This window comes from Gopherus flavomarginatus, chromosome 13, assembly GCF_025201925.1.
Source record: "Gopherus flavomarginatus isolate rGopFla2 chromosome 13, rGopFla2.mat.asm, whole genome shotgun sequence".
NCBI classification, from domain to species: Eukaryota; Metazoa; Chordata; order Testudines; family Testudinidae; genus Gopherus; species Gopherus flavomarginatus.
In genome coordinates this window covers 23,560,852-23,585,305 of record NC_066629.1, presented here as the reverse complement: position 1 = coordinate 23,585,305, position 24,454 = coordinate 23,560,852, and the positions used below count along the sequence as shown (strand labels likewise).

Here is a 24,454-nt window from a genome sequence, read left to right as displayed (position 1 = left end):
AATAGCAGTTACGAGAGATAGGTAACCGTTTTTTCTTCAAGTGCTTGCTCATGTCCATTCCAATTAGGTGACTCCCAAACCATATTCCTGGAGGAGGGGTTGGAGTTCATCTGGTTGCAGATTGCAGCACTGCCCTGCCAAACACTGTGTCATCTCTGGACTGTTGAGAAATTGCATAATGTGAGGTGAAGGTATGGCTAGAGGACCATGTGGATGCCCTGCATATATCCTGAATGGGCACTTGAGCTAGAAAAGTGGCAGATGACGCTTGAGCTCATGTAGAGTGCGCCATCAATGTCAGGGCCAGAATCAAATCGTAGCAAGTCTTGATGCATGATGTGATTCAGGATGATGTGTGTTAGGAGAAGATAGAGAGAGTCCTTTTATCCTCTCTGCGACAGTGAAAAAGAGCTGTGGGGACTTCCGAAATGGCTTTGTGCGCTTGATATAGAAAGCCAGAGCGCGTCTCACAACCAAGGAATGAAGCATGCAATCTCTGTTATTGGCATGTGGCTTGGGAACAACACAGGTAGGAAAATGTCCTGATTTATATGGAATTGAGAGACTACCACAGGGAGAAACGCAGGTTGTGGGCATAGTTGCACTATGTCTTCATAAAAGACAGTGTAAAGGGGCTCAGATGTCAGCGCCCTGCGACCGAACAGATCCAGCTTCCTGGCCTCCTTGGTCTTTGGAGTAGGACCCAGCTGTCCTTGCTGCTCCGTGTGATTGTCCACCACTAATGTGCCCAGCTGGGGATGGGTGAAGAGGTGCTCATACCCCTTCTGTGGAACTAAATATTGGCGTTCTACCCCTTTAACTGTTGGTGGGATAGAGGCTGGATTCTGCCAGAGCACCTTAGGTGTATTTATAATGGTCTTAATAAGAGGAAGGGCCACCCTAGAGGGTCCCTCTGGAGCCAGGATATCAACCATTGGGTCTCAAACCTCTGTGACCTCCTCAGCCTGTAGATTCAAGTTTTGCGCCACACACGAAGGTGGTCTTGATGGACCCTGGTGTCCACTGCTGGCAGAGACGTAGTCGTCCCTGCCATCGCCTCATCGGATGAGGTGGAGGAAGACGTCCGAGGAGGGATTGGATCCTCTTGCCCTTCCAGTTCCCTGATGGTCACCAGGGCAGTTTCAGGTGCATCGGCTATACGTGTCCTTCCTTGCACTGGGGGTGGGGTGACAACAGCTCCCATCTCAGGGTCAGATTGCCCCAAATCTTCCTCTAGGGACGCATCCCTCATACCTGGATCCCTTGAGACCAATGGGGCCCCGCGGTGTCCCAAGGCCACCAAAGTCACCCTTGAGCCCAGCCCTTAGGCCTGATGATAGGCTCCTGGGGTCCAGAAGGGCCACTGCACTGACCCCTCCCATTGGGGAGGCCATGACTCTGATGGCACTGGGTTGGGGTGCATAGCTTCTTCAGTGGTGCTGAGAACAGTGCCAGGATCTAGAGCAGTACCAGCTCCGCCTGGAGGTTTAGGATTCCACCTCCAACTCAGAGGAGTACTCAGATGTGGACCAAGACAGAGCAGAACCCAGCAGTGCCAGAGATCGGTGCCGTGGTGAGGATGAGCAATGACTCATCATCTTGGGCTTGCCCCTTTGTCTGATGGGGGGACGGAGCAGTCACTGATGCTGCCATCAGTGCCATCATTGTTAGAACCATCAACGTCAGCGCCAGGGCATCTGCCAGCAGGCACAGGGATTGAGCCATCATGGCGATCAGATCCCGTGCTGCTTCCAGTGTGTCCAGTGTGGAAGGAAGATTGAGGTCTTCGCCCTCCAAATCCTCCAGCACTGGAGAGTTCACTCGCACCTGACTCGATGGCCCCCGTCATGGCCAGAGTCAACGGCTGCGGGACTTTCAGGCCAGGTTTGGGTATCCCAACACAGGACGCACCCCACTGGTGTGCCATGCTGGCGAGCGGCCCCCGTCCACCTTCTTATTCTTATGTGGCACTCGCGATTGTGAATGGTGTTGCAATGTGGAGCTGGACCTCAGGGCTGGGAAGCGGTGCCAATGCTCCTTACAAGAGTCCTTCCTCGGTGCCGAGGGTTCCTGTACCAATGCCGGTGCAGCGCACCGAGGCTGCCGGTGCTGGCTCCGGCTGTGGGTGAAGTGCAGATTTCATTAGGAGGAGTTTCAGGAGAGAATCTCTCTCCTCCTTTGTCCTGGGCTTAAAGCCCCTGTAAATCTTGCACCTATCCGCCTGATGACCCTCCCCAAGGCACCTGACGCAGGAGTTGTGCGGATCGCCCTGTGGCATAGGCTTCAGACACTTCTCACAGGGCTTAAAGCCCTGAGACCGAGGCATGCCGTGGTCAGGGGGAAAGAGAATCTGGGAAAATCCCCCAGCTAAGTACTATACAACTAATTAACACTAATGGGTAACTATTTACAACAAGTAGTCAAAGAAAGACTGCTAAGTAGGCACTAGTAATACGCGAGACTGAGCTGCTCCAACAACCGTCACTGGCGGTAAGAAAGAACAGAGCAGGCGGCGGGTCAGCAGGGACTCCACAGCTGACCCGACAGGTACTGCTAGAGGAAAAGCCTTCTGACAGTCGTGCATGTGGCGCACACACACCTAACTGGAATGGACATGAGCAAGCACCTGAAGAACCTCACATTCCGCAAAGAACAGCGACAGCTTTTTGGATTAACTAAATTATTTCATGCAGTGACTTCATGTGCACCTACTATGTAACCTTAATGACAACCTGGCATTCAGAGTGACTTTACAAACCAAGATCCTAGGCTTCAAAACTACGGGGCCTTAAGATCATTGTGTGACTTGGTCTAGAAAAATAAAGCCAGAGGTGAACAGCCTATCTTGTGGTCTAAATGAAATTCAGAGGTGATTACAATGTTCATTTCTAAAAGGTGATTTTAATCTAGTAAATAAAATGATGATACCCTACCCAGATATCCAGTTGGGGTCCTTCATACTGCTGCCCTTCAAAGACTTCTGGGGCTGCATATGGGGGGCTTCCACACCAGGTGGTGAGAGGCTCACCACTTTTATAGAAATTTCCAAACCCAAAATCTGTAGGGAAAGAAAAAAAATTCTTTTAACACATCTACATTTTTAAACCTACATCCACCAATGATCCGGTGCTGATATGCACTGACTGGGTCTAAAGGCTCACTTTCAGTCAGAGCTCTGTATTTCCTGCAGAAACAAGAGAGGTTTACGCTATTTTTCACTTTTTCACAGTGCAGACTGCTAACTCTTAACGGTAACTGCACAACTAGCCTCCATCCCAACCAGCACAACTTACTGGTTAATTTCTACCACTGGGGTAAATCTGCGATTATAACAATGTCCTCCTCTAATTAAGTGAGAGAGTGGCAAACAGGCTGTGTGCTGAGCCTACGTACTCACGTGTAAATGTCTGAGATTCAATATTGAACCTGACAGCTCTTCGGCTTTCTCTAAGCTAGGCTTTCTTTGGGCTCAGAGAAGGAAAGTGATTTGACCAAGGGCGCATAGCTTTTCAGTGGTAGAGAACCTAACACACAGAACCTGAGTCTCGTGAATCCCAGTCCAATGACCTATCCATTGGGAAACGTGGCCTCTTCAAGGAAGCATCAAAACTGACTTAATACAAACATAAAAACAGCCATACTGGGTCAGACCAAAGGTCCATCTAGCCCAGTAGCCTGTGTTCCTACAGTGGCCAATAAAGTGCTAACAGATGCTTAAAGTAAACAAACTAGAAAAAAAATAGAGAAAATATGTTTGCTCCACTCTTTCTCAGTTCCAGTCATCACCGCGGTTACATCTAACAGTAGGTACAAAAGCATTCAGTGTAAGTTTTAAGCTGATGTCCCTTTCAGGCTTTGACTACTGATTTGGACTTTGACAATGTCTCTGGAAAGGTTGCTTTTGAATAGCTATTAACTTTGACTTTAAGAGAGCAGTTATATGCCATCAGCTTGTCTGTGTATCTACAGTGGACATCAGGGTCCTCAGCTAATGAATGACTAATTCAGGACAGCAGGGACAAAGTACACCGATCCTGAAGGTGCCACCAGATAAAGAAATAAAATAAAATGTGGGGAATGTTGTGTGTCCATTGCAGCCTTCTGGCTCTCTTCTGCCTTCCACACACACTTCCTAGTCAACGCCTTCAATGCTCAGCACAACTCTGATCTGCGCCTCTGCTCTTACTTCTAGCCATCCTTCTTTCTCCCTTTACCCTGTCCACACTTCACTGACTTCTTCCATACACCTTTGTAACACGCCCTAGTCCTACTCTTGGCACACTTGTTTCAACTTCCTCCTCCGAACCCCTTCCTTCAACAAAGCCACTCAGTGCTAACCAACCAAGTGGTGTTAACTATTTATTAATACATTTTAAAAAATAAACCTCCACTGCAATGTACCAGCTCCTCTCTTGTGAAACTGACTCCACTAAATCAGTGGAGGTTTTGCCATTGACTTCAGTGGGGCCAGGATTTCTTCCTTATTTTGTGAGAGACACTTTTTTTTCATATATCAATTTGAAGTGTTAGGTCCTTGGATCATGGACCATTCTGTATGGAGTAAATCACTGTTGGCACTCAAAGAGGAAGAAAAAACTCCAAGGGGAAAGAGGGAGCAGTAAAGGGAGTGGGACAGACATATTCTTTGTTTAAAAATCTTCAAGAGTTAGACAAACCCTAACTTTAATGTTAACTAATGGGCTGTACTTCTGTAGAAAACTAAAGCCTGGTTGTGACATTACCCCGGAAACAGTCTGGACTGATGAACAGCTGTATTCCCTCAGTTCTCCAGTCTGGGGTGCCTTTTACGCTGCTTTGCTGTGAGAGCTACCACTCCTCGTCTGCTGGCACACAGCCTCTAGCACAGGGGTCAGCAACCTTTCAGAAGTGCTGTGCCGAGTCTTCATTCATTCACTCTAATTTAAGGTTTTGCGTGCCAGTCATACATTTTAATGTTCTTAGAAGGTCTCTTTCTAGAAGTCTATAATATATAACTAAACTATTGTTGTTGTATGTAAAGTAAATAAGGTTTTTAAAATGTTTAAGAAGCTTCTTTTAAAATTAAATAAAATGCAGAGCCTCCCAGACCAGCGGGCAGGACCCAGGCAGTGGAGTGCCACTGAAAATCAGCTAGCGTGCTGCTTTTGGCACCCGTGCCATAGGTTGCCTACCCCTGCCCTAGCAGGTAAGTTACTCCCAGTTATATTGTCTAAGTGTTACAGCTAGCCACTCATGAAATTACACTGCAGAGCAACACCAGCATATTCCCAGTCCCAGACTTTCCCCAGAAATGTACATCATATTAAGCCCATCATTTTATTAATAGAAAATGATATGCACAAATCCTATTATCCCAAATGGAGTTTCCCCAACACTTCAATCCAAACACACTGTTCGAGATAAATCAGTAAAACAGGTTTATTAACTACAGAAATATAGATTTTAAGTGATTACCACTAATGAGGAATAAAAGTCAGAATTGGTTACAAGAAAATAAAAGTAAAACGCAACTAATGCCTAACTTAACAAGATAAGTGAATTCAAAGCAAAGTCTCTCTCAACACATTTCAGCAATCTTACTGGCTGAATTTCTCTCTCTTCTTTGAGAAGCATCTCCAGCTGCGGGTTAAAGGAGACAAAGTTTGTGTGGATAGGAACCCCAAGCTGTTTCTTTGTCAAGATGTAGATTTTTCGCTCACACCCTCTTTTCTGCCAAAGAACAGCCACTTAACCAGGTGACATCCATTTGATTTTGCTGACACCTGGCTGAGGCATTACCTAGTCTTTTGTCTCTGGAGAACTGGTTTGTGACTGCTCCCCAGACTTGGAACATATCTTAATAGTATCATATAGTAGAAACTTATAACTTTACATACAGTGTTGCCACACACATTTAACCAGGACAATAATGATCAGCAAAGTATGAGTTTTCAAATGATACCCCATAAGGCATATTTTGTACAAAATTTATCATAGTACTGTAAAAAGGGTGATATACAGATTCACACAGGTCTACGTTAGAAAAATAGGTCAATTTATCTGCATCAGTTGGGTGTGAAAAAACCACCCCCTGGAGCAGCATTGTTAAGCTGACTTAAGTCCCCATATAGACAGCACTAAGGTGATGGAAATTTTTTTCCCCATCAACCTAGTTACTGCCTCTTGGGGATGTGGATTATGTACACCAACAGGAGAACACCCTCCACCCCCCGCCCCATTGGTATAGGTAGTATCTACACTTAAGTGCTAGAGCAGCACAGATGTACCGCTGTATCATTTTAAGGGTAGACAATACTCTGAGACATGTAACAATAGCAGGTCACAAGCAATCTAAGGCCCACAATCAAATGTACTGTGCAGAACTTCATATAGGCTCAGCATTAGTCTGACTTGGTGTTAGCCACTGTTTAGCTGCTCCCTGAAGTAGTAATCCTGGTAACTTTTCCCGAGAATAACACGCCATACAATATAAGATTTCAGGTGATAAAGCTTTATCCTCCTCAGTAGCTGAGCTTTTATTGTGTAAATGTACACTACTGTGTTGGGGAATTCTGTGAAAGTCAACAGTGTTGATTTACAGTAATCAGGCTGTTGATTTAGTCCTATCAACCTCTGAATACCTCAGAGGCATGTGAATACCATGTGGCAGTGATCAGCAGATAGCTTCACTGATAAACACTGTGGTTAGTAGACACTGTACAGGCACCACTGATACCACTTCATTTTGCTGTATTTGCATATGTTATATTATGTTTGGGAAAGGACTCGGCTCTCGCCTCATATGACCTGTGCTACAAAACCATATAAAGACCCTGCAATTCACAAGCACAGCAACACAGTGTTACTGTTAACTATATGAAAACACAAGCTAATCCCACAGTCAGAGGAATTGACAATTTTAAGTAAAACTAACCTTGCTCTGGAATGGCACATATGTCGAGTTGGAATTGCAAGATTTATTTTCAGTGTAGAGTAAAGGTATGTGCATTTCTCTAACATAAGGCTATAAGATTGTCCTAGGGTATGTCTACACTTCAGCTGGGAGTCAGCCTCCCACCCTGGATAGACAGACCAGCAGGAGCAAGGCTTGAACTAGAGTGCTAAAAATAGCACTGTGGACATACCCTTAGAGCTCATTTAATTTTCTCTAACTTTATGTACTATAATGCATCAAATCAAGTGTGATGAAATTCAGCAGAACCAAGCACTGAAACAATCAAATCTGAGTCAGTGGGTCACACAGAATATCAACAAGATTCCTGTAATATCAGGGTGGTGGCAAGCTTTTTCACAGTGTAGATTACATCTCAATAGAAAGACTGTCTCCTGGATACCCCACTCCCATTCATGATAGCATAGCACCATTAGTAGTTACAACAACTGCTTATGTGTAAAGTACCATCCGCAAAATAGTCAATGTATTTTTTACTGTTTATTACTTAAATATAGCAGCTGGGAACAAAGAAAGCCAGTGCCACGTGGCCAGTCAGCTCTCTTTAGAGCACAATATTGAAATCATTGCAGCAGGAAACATGGTTTAAGGTGATGCAAACATTAAGTCAATATTCACCCAGTATGACTATTCAAGGGGAATTCCTCCCATAAACTGGCCTTTTAGTATGACTGGTTTTGGTCCACGTGAGCAACTGAAGTGTGCAGTTCAGTCACATTACAAAGGCAATTCATGCCATTTCCTCCTCTCCTTATCCCTCTCCTCCTTCCACTCACCCACTGTTATCTTGGGTTTGGTACTGGACACAAAGGAAGTAAATGTCTACACTAACTTACACTTAGATTAGCTCTGAACTGACCTCACTCCTTGTTCCATGAAGTTTAATAATACTTTGCACTTTTATAGTGTAACTCCTTCCATCCAAGAATCTCAGAGCATTTATTACTCAGCTTGTCTTACCTTATAGGGGGTGTTTTGATGAGAAATATCCCTATTTTACAGATGAGGAATCTGAGGCAGAGATTAACTAATCTGCCCAAGATCCCACACTCAGTTAGTAATCATGATTAAATGGCTGATCATCTCCTAAGCATAAAACAGAAATCAGTGTCTCTCTCCTTAGAACCTTTGTCTGGACATTACCAAGCACTGAAACCCAGTGGTATGTATTCCTGAAATGACGCTTTGCTCCACCCTCTCGTACACTTACACACTATTTCATTAAATGGATTGTGGGCAATCTTTCTGTCACCTCCAATTCACATGATATGCTCAGGGAACACCACACTCAGATGGCTCCAAAACATCAGAACTCAAGGGGAACTGCCAAGTCCAGTTTCCTTTTCTAAAGAATAGCCATGTGTGTTTTTGCTCGACTGGAACCATATGGTCCCCACCTATTTCTTTATCGTCTCATGCACTGCTCACAAACTGATTTTCTTAATATAAGCCATCTATCCTGTTCAAGATACACCACAGAACTTGCCATCATGAGAGAAGTACAAGATTAAAGGTAATCATTTGGTGGCATTTTTATTAATAACCAAACACTACCAATAACCATCACAACATTGGAATTCTGTTTGCTTTGATATTGCATCGTCATCCTCAACCCATCTCAAGTTAACCGTACCCAATATTCCCACCAATAACAAAACAGACACTAGTCGTATCCCAGGGTTCTCTTGTTAGGAGACAAGAGTAAGAGATGTCAATGGATGGGCTGCCTTTGTGCATTTTTCCACAATGCTTTTATGAATTGAATACTCTCCCTCACCTGATCTAGAAGGCTACTACCTTCTTCTTCATCACTCTCCTCCAGACTCACCACTGTCAAAATGTCTACAAGAATATAGCCAGTTAAGATTGGTTAAGTCAAAGGGGTATTTGAAGATTATGGATTTTTATTGTGTGTGGGTGGTGGTGGTGTTGGTGGTAAAATGTATATTCTGTGTTTTATAGTGCTCCTCTATATTTCATATACTACTTGTCTTCTCAGATAGTTAGCTCTTCACAAGAGGGATTATGTCTTCACATGAGTTTGAACAGCCCTAGCACATTGATGGTGCTACCAGTATTCAGATACTAGCACACTTTCATTTTTGTAGACGAAAACAATAATTTGCTCTTCCTTCAAAACCTGTGTATATGAACACTATGTCGGTTCCCTTCAATTGGTATTTAATTATTGGATTAGGTATACAGCATGAGCCATCTTTATTATAAATCAAATAGACCATCTCAGAAACCTGAAATGTAGCATAGGGTGGATTAGCCATTGCTTGGCATCTTTGAATGAAGATTAGATCTGTTTCTAGAAGATAAGATGTAGCTGAACTACAAATTATTAGGTTTATGCAGGAATTAGTGGTAACATCCTATAGCATCTGTCACAGGGGTGGGCAAACTTTTTGGACTGAGGGCCACATCGGGTTTCCAAAATTTTATGGAGGGCCGGTTAGGGGAGGCTGTGCCACGCCCAACAGCCAGGCGTGGCCCAGCCTCTTCCCTCTATCAGATTCCCCTTGCTTCTTGCCCCTTGACAGGGCCCGGGACTCCTGCCCCATCCAACCGCCCCTGTTGCCTGTCCCCTGATGGGAACCTCCCAGGACCCCTGCCCCATCCGCCCCTCCCCCTTCCCGACTGCCCTTGCCCCAACTGTCCCCCACTGCCCCATCCAACCCTTCCTCTCATTCCTGACTGCCACCTCGGGACCCCTGCCCCCATTCAATCCCCATTCTCTGCCCTCTGACCAATCTGACCCCTGACCACCACCCCAAACTCCCCTTCCCTCTATCCTACACCTCCCTGCTCCCTGCCCCCTTAGTGCGTTGGCTGGAGCACCGGTGGCTGGCGGTGCTACAGCCACACCATCCAAAGCACCAAGACAGGTAATCACATCGCCCGACTTGAGCCAGCCACGCCACGGCACAGCACAGAGCTTCGGGTCGGGCTTGGCTCTGCAGCTGCACTGCCCAGCAAGAGCTCGCCACCCCATTTCCCAGAGCATTACACTGGTGGCAAGTGAACTGAGACTGCGGGGGATAGGGAACAGCAGGGGAGGGGCCAGGGGCTCAGGGACTGAGCAGGAGGGTCCCGCACGCTGGAGGTCGCCCACGGGCCATAGTTTGCATGAAAGAAGTCAGATTAGATCATCACAATAGCCCCTTCTGGCTTTAAAATCCATGCATCCATCTGTTCGTCATTACATATCAATCGTCATCTCTGTGTCAGTCTTTTGCACAGAATAGTCAAATTGAAAAATGTGCAGAGAACAGAGGCAATTTCTGTATTATTTTTATGAAGTGTCTGTGTGACTTAGTTTCTGCACTCACTACTATTTTATTGCTGCCCCTTTGGTAGTAAGGGATTAATTTCTTTCCAAAGAAAAGAAGGGGGAATATGCAATGAATCGACTGGGTGCAGGTCCTGTAGACATGTCTAGGTTGGTATGATTGGACTATCAAGAATTCTCAACATATGAAGAGAGCGACCTTGGGAGACAGAATGGAGACCCATGACTGAACCATTAACCTTTAAAGACTGCATAACTTAACTGCCAGCCAAAGGGACCTGCTAGATGTGGATGGACAATTACTTGCCTGACCACAACCCCTTCCCAAGGGAGGAAGGCATCCATGAGAATGCAGTGTGACTGATGAACTAAAATGGCAGGAGAGGGCAGTAAGAATCCTGCTCTTCCAGCAAATGGAGTAATTCACTCTGGGACCACAGGGCAGGGACAGGGAGGTTTGCTACAAGAAAGCACTGCCTGACTGTCTTCCAGGGCAAAGAGGGTACATCTACACAGCAAAAAAGACCGGTGGCAGTGAGTCTCAGAGCCTGGGTCAACTGATTTGAGCTAGTGGAGCCTGCACGGCCAGACTAAAAATAGCAGGGTAGATGTTTGGGCTTGGGCTGGAGCCTGAACAGGAAAGAAACTCAGAGCCTGTGCTCCCCAGTCTCTCCCTCTTTGCTGGGTTCGAAGGTTCATCTCCAGCCTGAGCAGCCATGTCTGCTATTTTTAGCACCATAGTTGACTCAGGCTATGGGGCTCATTGCCAATGTTTTATTTGTTTTCTGCTGTGTAGATGTACCCAGAGGGGCCCACCTAAGTAAGCAAGGAGGACCTGGCAAGTTAGGGCAGGACATGCATTTAGATTTTGCCTCACCACTGTCCCTAAATACGGTATTCTGGTTCACAAATACGGTCTTGTTTTGAAAAGGCTCTTCTGTATTACTGCAAATATCTGTTGGTTGCCTTGCTCCTAAGAGGGGAAGTCTCCAGTGGGTCCAAGCTCATTTGGACTAGTTCAAGGAATCACACTGAGAAACAGAGATGCTGAAGCCAAAAATCCAATCTTGGGAACATGGGGCTCCCCTCCTTGGGAAGAGTGGAGGCCTAGGGCCTATCACATACACTTCCAGAAAGACCATATAAAAGGTAGAGGCATAGCATATCTTGTGGAGCCATGACATCACATTTTGAAAACATGCAAAAAGGCAGACAAGCTATCTAGACAGGCACCCAAGCAGAGTCTTTTCCATGACCCTGTGGTACATCATTGTTAGCTGGAGAGGCAAGCGATAAATATCAATCCAGCTCTGTATCTGAGTGCAACTCTCAGAATATAAAGTTCGTGCCACATTTCCCTTTCTCCCTCCTCGAGACCCAATAATTGCAAAATAAGTTGTGAAAAATACTTAATAAAATAGTATAAATTAAAAAAACTACCCAGTCATTGTTTCTCACCTGCCTTATTCCTATCACAGCCAGACTTGTGTTGTGAAATTTTTAATTCACTTTGACAGTTTTTCTTCACACATTATTGGCTTAGCAACCTTGACAATACTTCAGGAGACGTGAGGCAATTTCTTTCCTCAGAAGCATTTTGCCATCTGTGTAGGTATCATTAAGTTTGAACTCTCCCCTCAGTTATCTTGAATTTGTCAGATCAGTTAAGACCTCCAAGAGTCTCTTAGCGCTGCAGATAGACACCAGGGTTTTGCCAAGAATTGCAGTGTTGTTCAGGTGCTATTTATTATTAAGAGTTTTCCATATCTGACCACATGTACTTTCAAAGGGGTAAAATTACAGTGACTTGTCTTGCAGAAAAATGTACAAGGTGCTGTTACAATTCCCAAAGAAAGCAAAAATTAGGCCTGGTCTGCACTTAAAAATTAGATCAACTGAGCTATGTCACGCAGGGCTATGAAAACATTCACGCCCTGCGAGCCATAGTTAGGTCAGCCTAAGCCCCAGTGTATGTTGACGACCTAACTGTGAGTGTCTGTCTACTGCCTCTCAGAGAGCTAGATTAACAATTTTATTAAAGCTAATGTTAAACAGAAGTTATGTAATACATCAGATGAGAAAAGAGTGTCTGTACATCTGGGTGTAGTGCTTAGATTATCCACCAATACAGTTTGTTTTTAAAAGTCATATGATACATAAAGTACATAATCAGCAATAATCCAAATTTAAGTGAATAAATTTAAAATACAGTTTGGATATTAGCATCCAAGTACTCAGGTACATCGCTCATGAGAAGTTGTACAGAGATTTAGTTGCAGAAAGCAAAATATATCAATGAATGGAGACTGTCCCTTGGTAACTGAGAATTAGATTGTATTTTCTAAATGGAAAACCTACCCTATCAGGGAAGTCTTTCAGTTACTTTCCTTGCTGCGCTTATCATCAGCACTCCAGCTCATCCCTCCTGGTATTGTCCATGTCCGGTGATGTGTTCTATGTAGATGTCCCTCGACTGATGACATCCGACACCATGAGTTGCCGCATCAGACGAGCATAGCATTGACTGATCCGCATTCCCACAACACTCGCTCGTTACTGGTGTCCCATATACAAAAGGCTCAGACGATCAGCGCGTCTCTGAACCTGGTAACCCCAAGCTCTCAAGGTGTTGGCCAGAGGGGTGTATGTCTCCAACTTTCAAGCTCGGGCATCGTGGAAGGCTGGGGTCCTGTTCTCAAAGGGCACTGTGGCGTCCACCATGATGATCTTCTTCCAGTCCTTGCTGGAGGTGAAGATGTCCAGTCGCAGTTGTCTGTCCACTCTGGGAATGGTGGAATTCACAGCAACCTTCCCTGTGGGTGCTGGGATGGCTTTGACCAGGCGATCTTGGATGCTGTTGCATTGCAGCTGCCAGGCTCTGGAATGGGGCATGCAGCTACACAGGACGTGGGATAGTGTCTCGTGAGCATAGCCACCCTTCCTACATCGCTTGTCCCAATTCCCGTGGCAGACGGCTCCGTTCAGAGGAACACAGTTGAGCCGGGCCCCATGGATGAATCTCCTGTTGGCAAATCGGCTCAAGCTGCCCCCATGGACGAAGTGGTTGCTGGTGTCCCACTTTGCAAGTCACCTTGAACACCCTGCCCTGGTCCAGCTTGTGCTTCAGGTTTTCCACATACTGGCAGCAGATGGCATCCTTCAGGGTCCTCTCCAGCATGGCTCTAGTTTTTGGAGTGAGGATAAGAACACTGATGAAAAATCTCCTCCTGCTGATGTAGGAAGTGTCTGCACTACTGCAGCTGTAGCACAGGTAGTGTAGGCAGAGCTTTAGTTTGAAGTTTTTTAAAATTCTTTTTAACTAATTTAGACTATGTTCTGATGTACTACCTGTTTCCACTCTGGGTACTTACTAGAATATGTTGCCGTATTCATATCATTTTAAGCTCCAAGTTTTATAAAAGCTGCCAGAATACCCCCAGACAGCATTGTCTTGAAAAAATTAAACTAGTTGTTTATAACAATACAGAAGGCCATATAAAACGGGTAGGCAACCTATGGCATGTGTGCCAAAGGCAGCATGCGAGCTGATTTTCAGTGGCACTCACACTGCCCAGGTCCTGGCCACCGGTCTGGAGGGCTTTGCATTTTAATTTAAATTTAAATGAAGCTTCTTAAACATTTTAAAAACATTATTTACTTTACATACAACAATAGTTCAGTTATATATTATAGACTTATAAAAGGAGACCTTCTAAAAAACATTAAAATGCATCTCTGGCACACAAAACCTTAAATTAGAGTGAATAAATGAAGACTCAGCACAGCACTTCTGAAAGGTTGCTGACCCCTGATATAAAACATTCTCTTGTATGCAGTGCTAATATTTCAGTAAGCATCTTAATGAATCCAGGAAGGGATCCAGATAACGCCAGAGCTCAAGACCATTAAAATAGAGGTTACTCAACTGTAACTTGGGTTTTCTGAACAAAAGAAGAGAGAGGGCCTTTACATTGGATTGGTCAGGTGTAAAAAATATGTCTTTTTCTAGGACATGAAGGATTCTTGCGATTCTCCTCTCTCAGAACTCTGTAAAATATTTACATTATATAACCAAATACTTCATTGTTTTTATTTAATAGTCACTAAATCTACACCAGGGGCAAAGTAGGTTTTATAACTAGACAACACGGCCCTTGCAAGGCTTTAACCTCCTGCTCCCCATTTGGTCGGTGGCATGGCACATCCAAAATTTATACCACCCCGGATGCTAAGACAGACAGTGACCGAGTGGTGTGGAGAGCAGTACCTCTTTTCCACAATAGAGAAACAGGGATCTGGGGAGATGTTTATGTCCTGGACAGAGCCATTGTATAGATTCCCCAAGAATGTCCCTTTCGATTAACGGTGGAAAAATCTCAATTTTATTTTCTGAAGAATGGGACTAGACAGGGTCGCCCACTATCTTGCTGACCCCAAACACTAGCTGGTTTTCAAGGTTTCTGTCTGAACAACACTGAGTACAGAGTTGCCATATATGCAGATTCCATATTGCTTTTTATCTCCAATCCTACAACCCCAATTCCATCCCCTTCAGTTCCTGAGGAGCATCTCTCTCTCTTGGATTGTAAAGTAAATGTTGAAAAATGGCATGCACTGGCAATAGGGTACAGCCCAAGTCGGACACCTACTAACTCAGATTGGATTTCTTCATTTAAGGCAAATCTCAGATACTTAGGGATATATATTCCAGCAAATTGCTCAGATTTTACAAATCCAACACATTCCACTGTTGCACAAGATAGATTACCTGTTTGGATAAGTATCCAGAGTTCAATGTCACCTGTTAGGCCAGATCTTCGTAATAAAAAACTACCCTTTTCTTATTTTCTCTAGGTTTCTATAATTGTCTTCTAATTTTTAAAAAATAAAACCCACATATTAATACCATTGTTAAAAATGTATTTGGATCAAAAAAAAAAAAGCAACCACTCAGATTTAGACAGAGCATTGTATATGGCCTCACATTTAAGGTATACCAAGTGGGCTGTTTGATTTACTTATTTTTAGTTTGATTGGTTTGCTTTTATAAGAGCATTAGAGTGATGGGTACTCAAGTAAATACAAAACAAACAAAAGGTTTTTCTTCATTTCTATGTTTTTGTGTTTTGTAATTGCTGTTCCATTATAATCACACTTCATCCTGGATCAGAGATGATCCCTTTAATATAACATGAATTTTGTTAATATTTCTTGTTCCAGATCTAGCAATCAGATTTAAAGAATATTAGTGTTATTCAAGAGAAAGCCCTCCATAGAGCACATGCCATCCTGAGAATCTTAGCAGGGCTGCAATTGGACCCGCTATAAGGGCTGATTGTACAATGGAGTGATCTTTATCTTCTTAACCTTTGCCTGCATCTGTGCTTTAGATATACGATCATTCACAGTTTTGTTTTCAGTTGTATAAACTGTATGTTCCTGCAGTCTGCAAATGTTCGTCTGAACGATCTTGGCATTTTGCTTCTTTTCCTTGTTACCCCTTTAAAATAATAAACTACTTAAAACTAAAAAAAAAAAAACTTGCATCAAAGAGGTGTAATTTTTGTCTTTACATAATTTAAATGAGCCTCTGTTAAAAAAAGGGAACAATGGAATAACGTTTTAAACCAGTTTTCAAGCTGAAAAATGGAAGCTACTTCCCAGAAATAAGAGAACCTCTGCAATTTTTGCTGTGCATCCAACACTCTGAGGTGGGTTTTAATTCACAGATGTAAAAATCCTCCTGCTGAAGAGCAAACAGCTTCAGGGTTAAATTAATCCACTCTTTAAAACTTACCAACAGAATTCCACCTGCCTGGCTTCATGGAGGCACACGGCTCTTTAGTTATGATGGTAATACGAGTGAAGGAGATAATTGTGAGAGAGGTGCTGATAAAGAAAAGGTATGAGTGCGGTAGAAACAAACCTGACCCACTTCATGAACTGAATACTGATCAGCCATTCTGACGTCAATGCATATTTTACTGTCCACCAGCAAGACAAGCCAGCTGCGCCACTCTACTTCAAAATAGTAGTCACTCCTACCTGATTTGGTTCAACCACAATTGCGATCAAGTTCATGTGATCTCTGCAGACTCTCAGTCTATAAGAGATCCTAATCCAAGCTCTCATGGGCTGGAAGTATTCAGAGAGCTTCTCATCGTTTCATCCTAGATTGAAGCTATGCTTATTTTCCGCACACCTTTACAGAGCGCACAGATTTTATCTGGTGGAGCCATAGTGCAGAAGCAGTCAATAATCCCTTTAAAATCAAGTAAACTCAAAGAATAAAAATAGTTTGACTTTTTCCTAAGGCAAACAGTTTCTGATCAGAACAAACGGGATTGTGTGGTTAGCACTAAAAAATAATGCAGGATAAAATCTGAAGGAGAATGCATTAGTGTAATAGCCCCTAGCCCCTCCCCAAGCAGACATTTCATCTGGGCAGTATAGAAGGCCCTTTGTTTTCAATTTTTATCAGAAAATTCCCAGGTTCCGTAAAAGTGATTTGGTTTTTACCAATTTTCACCCAAATTTTTGATCACTGAAGTACACGAAAATACTGATTTATGTTAAGGAAATCCAAAGTATTAGGTAGGTGCATTTATGTTAATAATAAATTAGTGTAAGTGTAAATACAAGGCTCTGTCTTAAAGTAAGGCAACATACACAATGTAAAGAAGACACACGTGTGCATGTGTACGTACTGTTAATGTACAGTTCAAGATATCAACCACAGCATTAAAACTTTTTACTTTCAATACTTACTCTTCTCTATTTGTTGCTTTTTTCTGTTCTCCCATCCCCCAATATTAACCCAGACGCTTACTCAGAAAACTGATAACTTTTTACACCAATTTCCACCCATTTTAATTTTTTTTTGTAATGAACATATGATAAATTCCTTGGTAATTTTAAACAAAATAAAATAAAATGGAGGGCCTTGTCAATATATGTATGTTTGTTATTTAGGATGCATTTTGAGTTTGGATTTATTTATATATAACAAAAATCTGGAAGATAATCCCCTAGAACAATCAGATCAGGATTCATTGCTCCCTAGGATCAACATTTACTTACCTTACATAAAGGCCTCTGTTGAGAAAAGCTCCTTGGACCTCTCCCCATTATTTTTTTAAGCAATTTTAAATAAAAACCCTGTAACTTGCAGTACCACCTGGGGGGGTGGGAGGGGGGAGAAAAGGGAGGAGGAGCCTAAGCAGCAAGGGTGACAATCTCAAATACTTCAGCATACATTCTTGGGAACAGGTTTTTTGGGTCTCAGTGTCTTCATCATTGAGCTGAACCACACAGGGCAATTTTATTCCTATTTCTATATTTGATTAAGAAGTGTTCGGCCACTAAAAAAAAAAGCTTCAAAATAAGAGCCCCAAGAGCCAGAAGCAGATTTGCCAGCAAATTAAGTAGTGAGATGAACCAGCAAGTTACTGTGAGGAACGCAGCTGGGCAGTTGACTCTTTGTTCTTCCATGGCAGAACTGGATGTGTGGTTGGATTTCCCAGATGACTGGACTGACTAGCAGAGGGAGGGCCCAAAGAATTCGTACAAAAAGCCCAATGCCATTACAACAATAGAAACGCTCTTGGGGTTAGATATCAGCTGGGTCTGGTTTTCCTCTGACTTTGCAGAACTGTCTCTCAAAATAATCAAGTGCATTAATTTGCTATTTAAAAAAAATATACAGTATTTTCATGACCGAGAGGACTAAGCTGTGGGAGTTGGGCCCCTGGCTGCCTTTTGCTCTTTCTCAATTTGATGACTGGAGGCAGTGAAGAACAAAACAACTTGCATCCATCTGAGCACAAGTGACCCACTGGGGAAGGGGAGAAAGGACAAGGACCTCTGTGACAACACATCACCACGCAGTCTGGGGTGAAACACTGGGTGAAATTCACTGCTCATCACTTTGTGGAATTAATGAAAGAGGTGACTGGGCACCAATCACCATAATGTTTCTGACAGTTATGACTGTCTTCTGATTAGCCATCACTAGAGCCACTGCTGGACAAAGGGATCGCCCCGGATATGACAAAGCTGTACACAAGAATCACAGTATATGAGAAGTGTGAAGCCTGGGACTACTAGCTAACATGGATACTTATCCACAGGCCAGCACAGTAATGAGTATTTTGACAATACAGTGATAGGACTACAGAAGACCTGAAAAGAGAGAGAAAGAGCCTGACATAAGCAGTAAATGGAATTGGCTAATAACTTAATAATTTCACCTTGCTTTTATTTATTTTTGAATCCTGGAGAATGCATGCTGTGAAATTCCCTATGCTAGAACAGCTCATGTCGCTAACCTTTTCTTGGCTAACAGGGCTCCTGGGATGCCTCTGAAATAGTGTTTTTGTGAACCTTTGTTGTGCTTGTGCTGGAATGTTCAGGGAGGCAGGGAACTTCCTTCTCTGCACCTCTAAGGACATTTATGAAAAGGAGACCTTCTCTGAATACAGCACAACCATCAAGGCAGCTCAGACCCCTGAGGAGGAAATCTGAAAAACAATTCTGGTTGAACATGGCAAACGATAGCACAAAAAAATGCCATAAAGAAAATAAAATGGAGGGGGTGGAGTGGGGAAGAAGAGATGAACAGAAGAAGAGGAAATGAAAGACCATACAAACAGGCCAAGAATGTTCATTAATTCAGTACAGTTACTGATAGTAGATAGGTCCACATACACTGCAATTCTGAGCTGCAAAATTTGCCCAAGTACTGCTCCAGAATTTCAACTTTCATTCTAAAAGATAGTAATAATTGTAACAGTCATAAGTCGTTAAATGTTATGGTGCAAAGAAAACCTTAGAACACATGAACAGACTGCAAACCAATGGTTAATGCTACAACTATGTCACGGAGGTAAATCTGTGACTTCCACTGATCTCTGTGACATTTTCTGCCCTGAGGCTAGAGCTCCCAGCCAGTGCCACCCTCACAGCTCCCAACCTGGTGGAGGGACCCTGCATGCTCAGCCATGGCGGGCAGCCAGCAAGACACAGCAGCCAGCAGGCACTCCCCACAGCTGCCCAGTCGCAGCTGCAGGACCCTGCAGCTACCAGCTGCCCGGGGCGAATGCACCCTGCAGCAGGGGGACCCCAGAGCTCCCACACACTGCATCAGTGGGGGACCCGGAAGCCCCAGCAGCAGTGGGGGCTGAACCCACCTACCCCTTTTGTCAGGGATATTTTTAGTGAAAGTCAGGAAAAGGTCATAGGCTGCCATGAATTTTTGTTTATTTTCTGTGACCTGTCCACAACTTTTATTAAAAATATCCATGACAAAAACTTAGCCTTACCAATGGTCAATGCAAGTTCAGATGACACAATGATGAACAAAAAAACACCCCAAAACACTCCGGGTGTCCTATCAGTGCTAGTACCAATAAAGCTGCTCAAGTCGTAGAATGAAGTTTAGAGAACTGCCTACAGCCCTCAGTATCAATTCAGTATCAGAGGGGTAGCCGTGTTAGTCTGGATCTGTAAAAGCAGCAAAGAATCCTGTGGCACCTTATAGACTAACAGACGTTTTGGAGCATGAGCTTTGGGTATTCACCCACGAAAGCTCATGCTCCAAAACGTCTGTTAGTCTATAAGGTGCCACAGGATTCTTTGCTGCTTTTACAGTATCAATTCAGGTATCTTGTTCTCTCAGAACTATTGGTGACAAATGCTAATTGCTCAATTAATTTTAATGGGGTGCTAATTCTGAAACTGAATGATACAAATTCATTCTGAACATTATTTACTATTTCACTTTGAAGCCTTTATTATAACATCCAGCTCATGCACTTGGTCCACATTCTCAAATGGCCTTCCATGCCAAAAGCCCAATTTGTCCCTTACTCCAAAGCTCCCAACTTCCACACAAAGTTACTGCAAAATCCTCCTGTTTCCTGACAACTTCACCCACAGATATGCATTTGCAATATAAAATCCTGAAACATACAAACCCCCTGAAATTTATAAAATAAAATGAAGTTTAATATCAAATGAAATGACATGGGGACTATTGCAATAACTGCGCTATTCATTTTCATGTTACATGAAATAAAAGCCTTCCATTTTTAGTTTACCTGAAGCTGCTGCAGACTTTCCAGTGTGACAATAGAGTGCTGCAGGAATTAGGAGTGCGGAGTGTACTGCCGCACCCTCTGGCTTGAAGTGGTTTCCATTATATCCAGGGTTTAGAGTTTGGTTCAATGGATCTCAGCACCCCCAGTATAAAAACAGTTGCAGCACCGATGGCTACAAGGATGCATAAGTGTGGCCATGAAGTACACAGGACTTGACATCAAGAACCAGCTATTAATTGTCCATTTGCTCCCTTGTTTTATAGCGTTACCATTTTTGACCTGAGCACCTAGCCAAAGATTTGGGGTCTTGCAGATTCCAGTTAAGAGAAGAAATTGATGGAGTCAGGTACCTTTGTTGTAAACTTGTTTATTTACAAAAATGTACAAAATCCTTTTTTTCCCTGAACACAGCAGGAACCAAACAGGAGACTGTTTCCTTCCTCACACTCCCAAATCTCTCTCAGCTAGCATCAGACCCAGAAGCCTCCAGGCTTCTCTCAGGACCACACACCAAAACTTATCATCCAGTTTACGTCTGGAGTTTCCTTCTCTGTTTCTACGTACCTCTCTGCTTCTTGTCTCCCATCCCCAAACACTTCCTATTCAAACAATACCCAGTGAAGCCCTCCGCCTACATAATTCAAATTCACGAGTGGCCTTGAATCTGCCTTTGTTTTAGGTAGAGACAGCTAGTATTGCATAAAGGAGCTTAACTGTTCCTACTATTTTAAATGAAGGGTGGCTGTTACACCCCCAAGTTTCATGGAGGTTTAACCCAAAATATAACAATAAGGATCCTTCCATTCTTTCTTCAACCAAAAATGTCCTCCAGTATGTCTAAAACCAGCAATTAGAAATAGTCTAATGTTCCACCAGCGATATGGATCAGGCAAGCAGGCGCTGCAGGCACCACACATTGAAATTAAATACACCTCCCTTTTCATTGCCTTTTTTTTCTGGCACCAATTTTAAAACAAAAATCTGTTGAGTGTCACCTTTAACACATTTCTACAGCCTTGTCCTTATGGAAAATATCAGACATCAAGATGCATCCTGTATCATGGCAATGGCTTTTAAGCCACTGCAGGAAAGCTAGGTAGGAAGTCTAACAATAAGATGATGTGATAGGGATTTGTGTCTTAAGAGAGTATCTCTACAGCTTTGTCAGCCAACTGAAAGTTTATTTGCACTTTCTTGTCAGAACTGGCAAGTTTACTTCACTGCAAACCAGCTTCTTACTGCAGAGACTCCTTTTCCCCTACCTCCCCGTCCCCCGGCTACTGCTAATGACAAAAGTTCAACAGTTCTCCAAGGCAGGGTGTCACCCAACCCTTCCCTATGCTAGAGTGTCAGGGCTAAAATCAGTCTGGAAGGGTTCTTGGAATTGTAATGAAGTAACAAGCAGCAAAATTATCCCATTGCATAGAACATCTGCTGTGTCTAAATTTATTAAAATGAAATCATGCATGGTAAAAAAAAATCAATAGGCTTCCATTTTGAGCTTTTTTATGTTGAAAGAAGTTATTTGATTAATTCTGTTTTAACCTGCACATCTGGCAGTGTTAATGAAGTGTCATGACACTATAAAAAAACCAACCATTCTCCCGACCCCCACCCCCCAAAAAACACCACACCACAACTCTATAAATTAGTTCCATTTTCCTGAGGACAAAAAGGAACTAAACTAGGAGTTATTTTTAGTTGGTGTTTCTTGCCGTCATCACAAATTACCCACAAATGTAAAATATTGTCCCCATTTGCCTTTCTACTTCTTACTGTTACTGGAATCTCTTGAGCAACAGCAACTCATCTGTTGGAGCAGACCAGGTGCTTCCATGGGTACAAATAATGTCTTATTTAGAATCAACTGTATTCTGTGTACCTGCTATTTTGATGTTCATGTTGTTGTCGAGCAGGAGATTTTCAGCCTTGAGGTCACGGTGCACAATCTTTCGGCTATGACAATATTCCACCGCAGAGAGGATTTGCCAGAATTTGCGCCTGGCCTCGGGCTCACTCAGACGGCCATGGTTGGCAAGATAATCTATGAAAATAATACATGTTTCAAGGGAAATGTGATAACCCTGCGATTAAAATAATTTTTTTCAAACATTTATGACGCAGAAACAAGAGAAGGATTTTGGCCAATTTCAGACACCAACAGTTATTCACCCAAGGCCTTCTGCAAAATGGCTTCAGAGCCAGAAAAAAAACACGTGCAACATGGCTCAATATTCCCTTCCTTCAGTGATGCATGCTTTGGTTTGATATTCCCTTGTCATAAAACAGGAACTATTTCCATGGAAACAGGACAGCTGCAATAAATTGGCTTTTGCTATGATAATTTTTCAGCTTTGTTTCAAGGTTTAGTCACCTGAAGATGACATTTACACGCCATTCTTTCTCTCTCCATATATGTCTACACTGTGCAGTAGCACCATGGCATAGACCCTTCCTACACTGACGGAAGGGTTTTCCCCCACCAATGTAGCAATCCATCTTTCCAAGACAAGGGAGCTAGATCGATGGAAGAATTCTTCCAACAAACTACCCGCATCTACCTCAGGGATAAGGTCGATCCAACTATGAGGCTCAGGCACAACATTTTTCATATCCCTGAGTGACATAGGTAGGTCAATCTAATTTTTAAGTGTAGGCCAGGTCTCACAGTGAATTCTCACCACATGCAGCCTTGCTGCCTAATTATACTGTTTCCATAGAATATAGACCACCAATATCTATGCAACAACAGACCTTGCTGGACGCTACTCCTTCTCATACCTCAGGCACTACGATTGGTGTGTTTTTATAATTAATAATTTTTGTGACAGTACATTTAGTGCTGGAATATAGCTAGCCCTAGAAAAAGAAGTCTCTATGGATCCCCAGAACAGGAACAGCATAGATAGCAGTTTCTATTCACTGTCCCAAATGGAGGCCAGTCTCCAATTCAATCCTCTCTCTCTCTCTCTCTCTCTCTCTCTCATGAGGCAGTAGTGCAATTAACAGCAAAGGTATTACTCATTATTAAACCACAGGCAGCAGCAGATGTATGTTTAGCAATTTGCAAGACAGACTCATTGCATCACAATAATAAATATTTGGTGGTGGAATTCAAACAGGAGGGGCCAGTGAACATGACATGATTCATTATTTGCTGGATTGAACCAGTTTAAAAAAATGCAAGGTGATTTATAGCTAAATGGTTAGTAGCAAGCCAAAAATAATCAACACCAATAAATTCTGAGGTTGTATTCTAGGAATATGCCTGACTCAAAACATTGGACAAGTCACTACAGCTCAGAGGAGATATAGAATCTCTCTCATTAATAAAGCTTATTTCTTACAACTATTTTAAAAAGTTTTTGTGTACCATCAGATGCAGTGAAATTTTATACTATGTAACTACATAGATAATTCTAATCTTTTGACTGTTCAAACAGAAGATATCTGACATTCATATATACTCCAGTCAGGAGACTGTACAGGAATTATACTAAAAATGTCTACTTTGTTCCTTTTATATGGAACATGAACCATTCAATGCATTTCCCTCTCCCCAATCAATTTGAGAAACAATCATCCCAGTAACACATTAGTACATATGTTCTATGAGAAGAGAAAAGAAATCCAAAGAGAATGCAGGGGACAGTAATTAGTGCGACAGAATGTCTAATAGCTGCCACAGTGAAATATTTGCTTACTGTGATATATTTTAGATCTCAGCTGTTAGTCTAAAAGTAGTTTCTGTTAAAAAGAGAAAGAGGGAGCAGAATGATTGTTAATTTTGCCTTGACTAAGGTTTGGTCCCTGGTTGTCACATCTCTGGAGTAACCTGCAGGTTTTCCATTCATTGGACATTTTCAATTTCTGTCTAAAAGGAAGTAAACTAAGGAACTCGGATTAATACTGGGGTGCAGGTTAGAGTCAGTCCCACTTTCATTTCATTTTACATAGCTGACAACATAATTAGCACCAGGCAAGGCTGCTGAATGATGGCACAATACCTAATGTAATATTAATATGGTTCACGTAAAATTACTTTATCATCTTTCTCATTATCATAGAAGACTGACTTTAGCAGCATGTCACATGCATACTTCCTCTTAT

General features: G+C 42.9%; 1 protein-coding gene across 8 annotated transcripts in view; it reads right to left on the bottom strand.

Annotated features, from left to right (window-relative positions):
- The window catches only part of SIK2 (salt inducible kinase 2), a 106,715-nt gene that overhangs the window by 28,077 nt on the left and 54,184 nt on the right, over positions 1-24,454 (bottom strand). For all 8 annotated transcript variants that reach the window (XM_050922011.1, XM_050922012.1, XM_050922014.1 and 5 more), the window contains 2 exons: positions 22,227-22,388; positions 2,934-3,058 (listed from right to left, as the gene is read on the bottom strand). In XM_050922011.1, the coding sequence (XP_050777968.1) occupies positions 2,934-3,058; positions 22,227-22,388 (287 nt within the window). The remainder of the gene's footprint in view (positions 1-2,933; positions 3,059-22,226; positions 22,389-24,454) is intronic.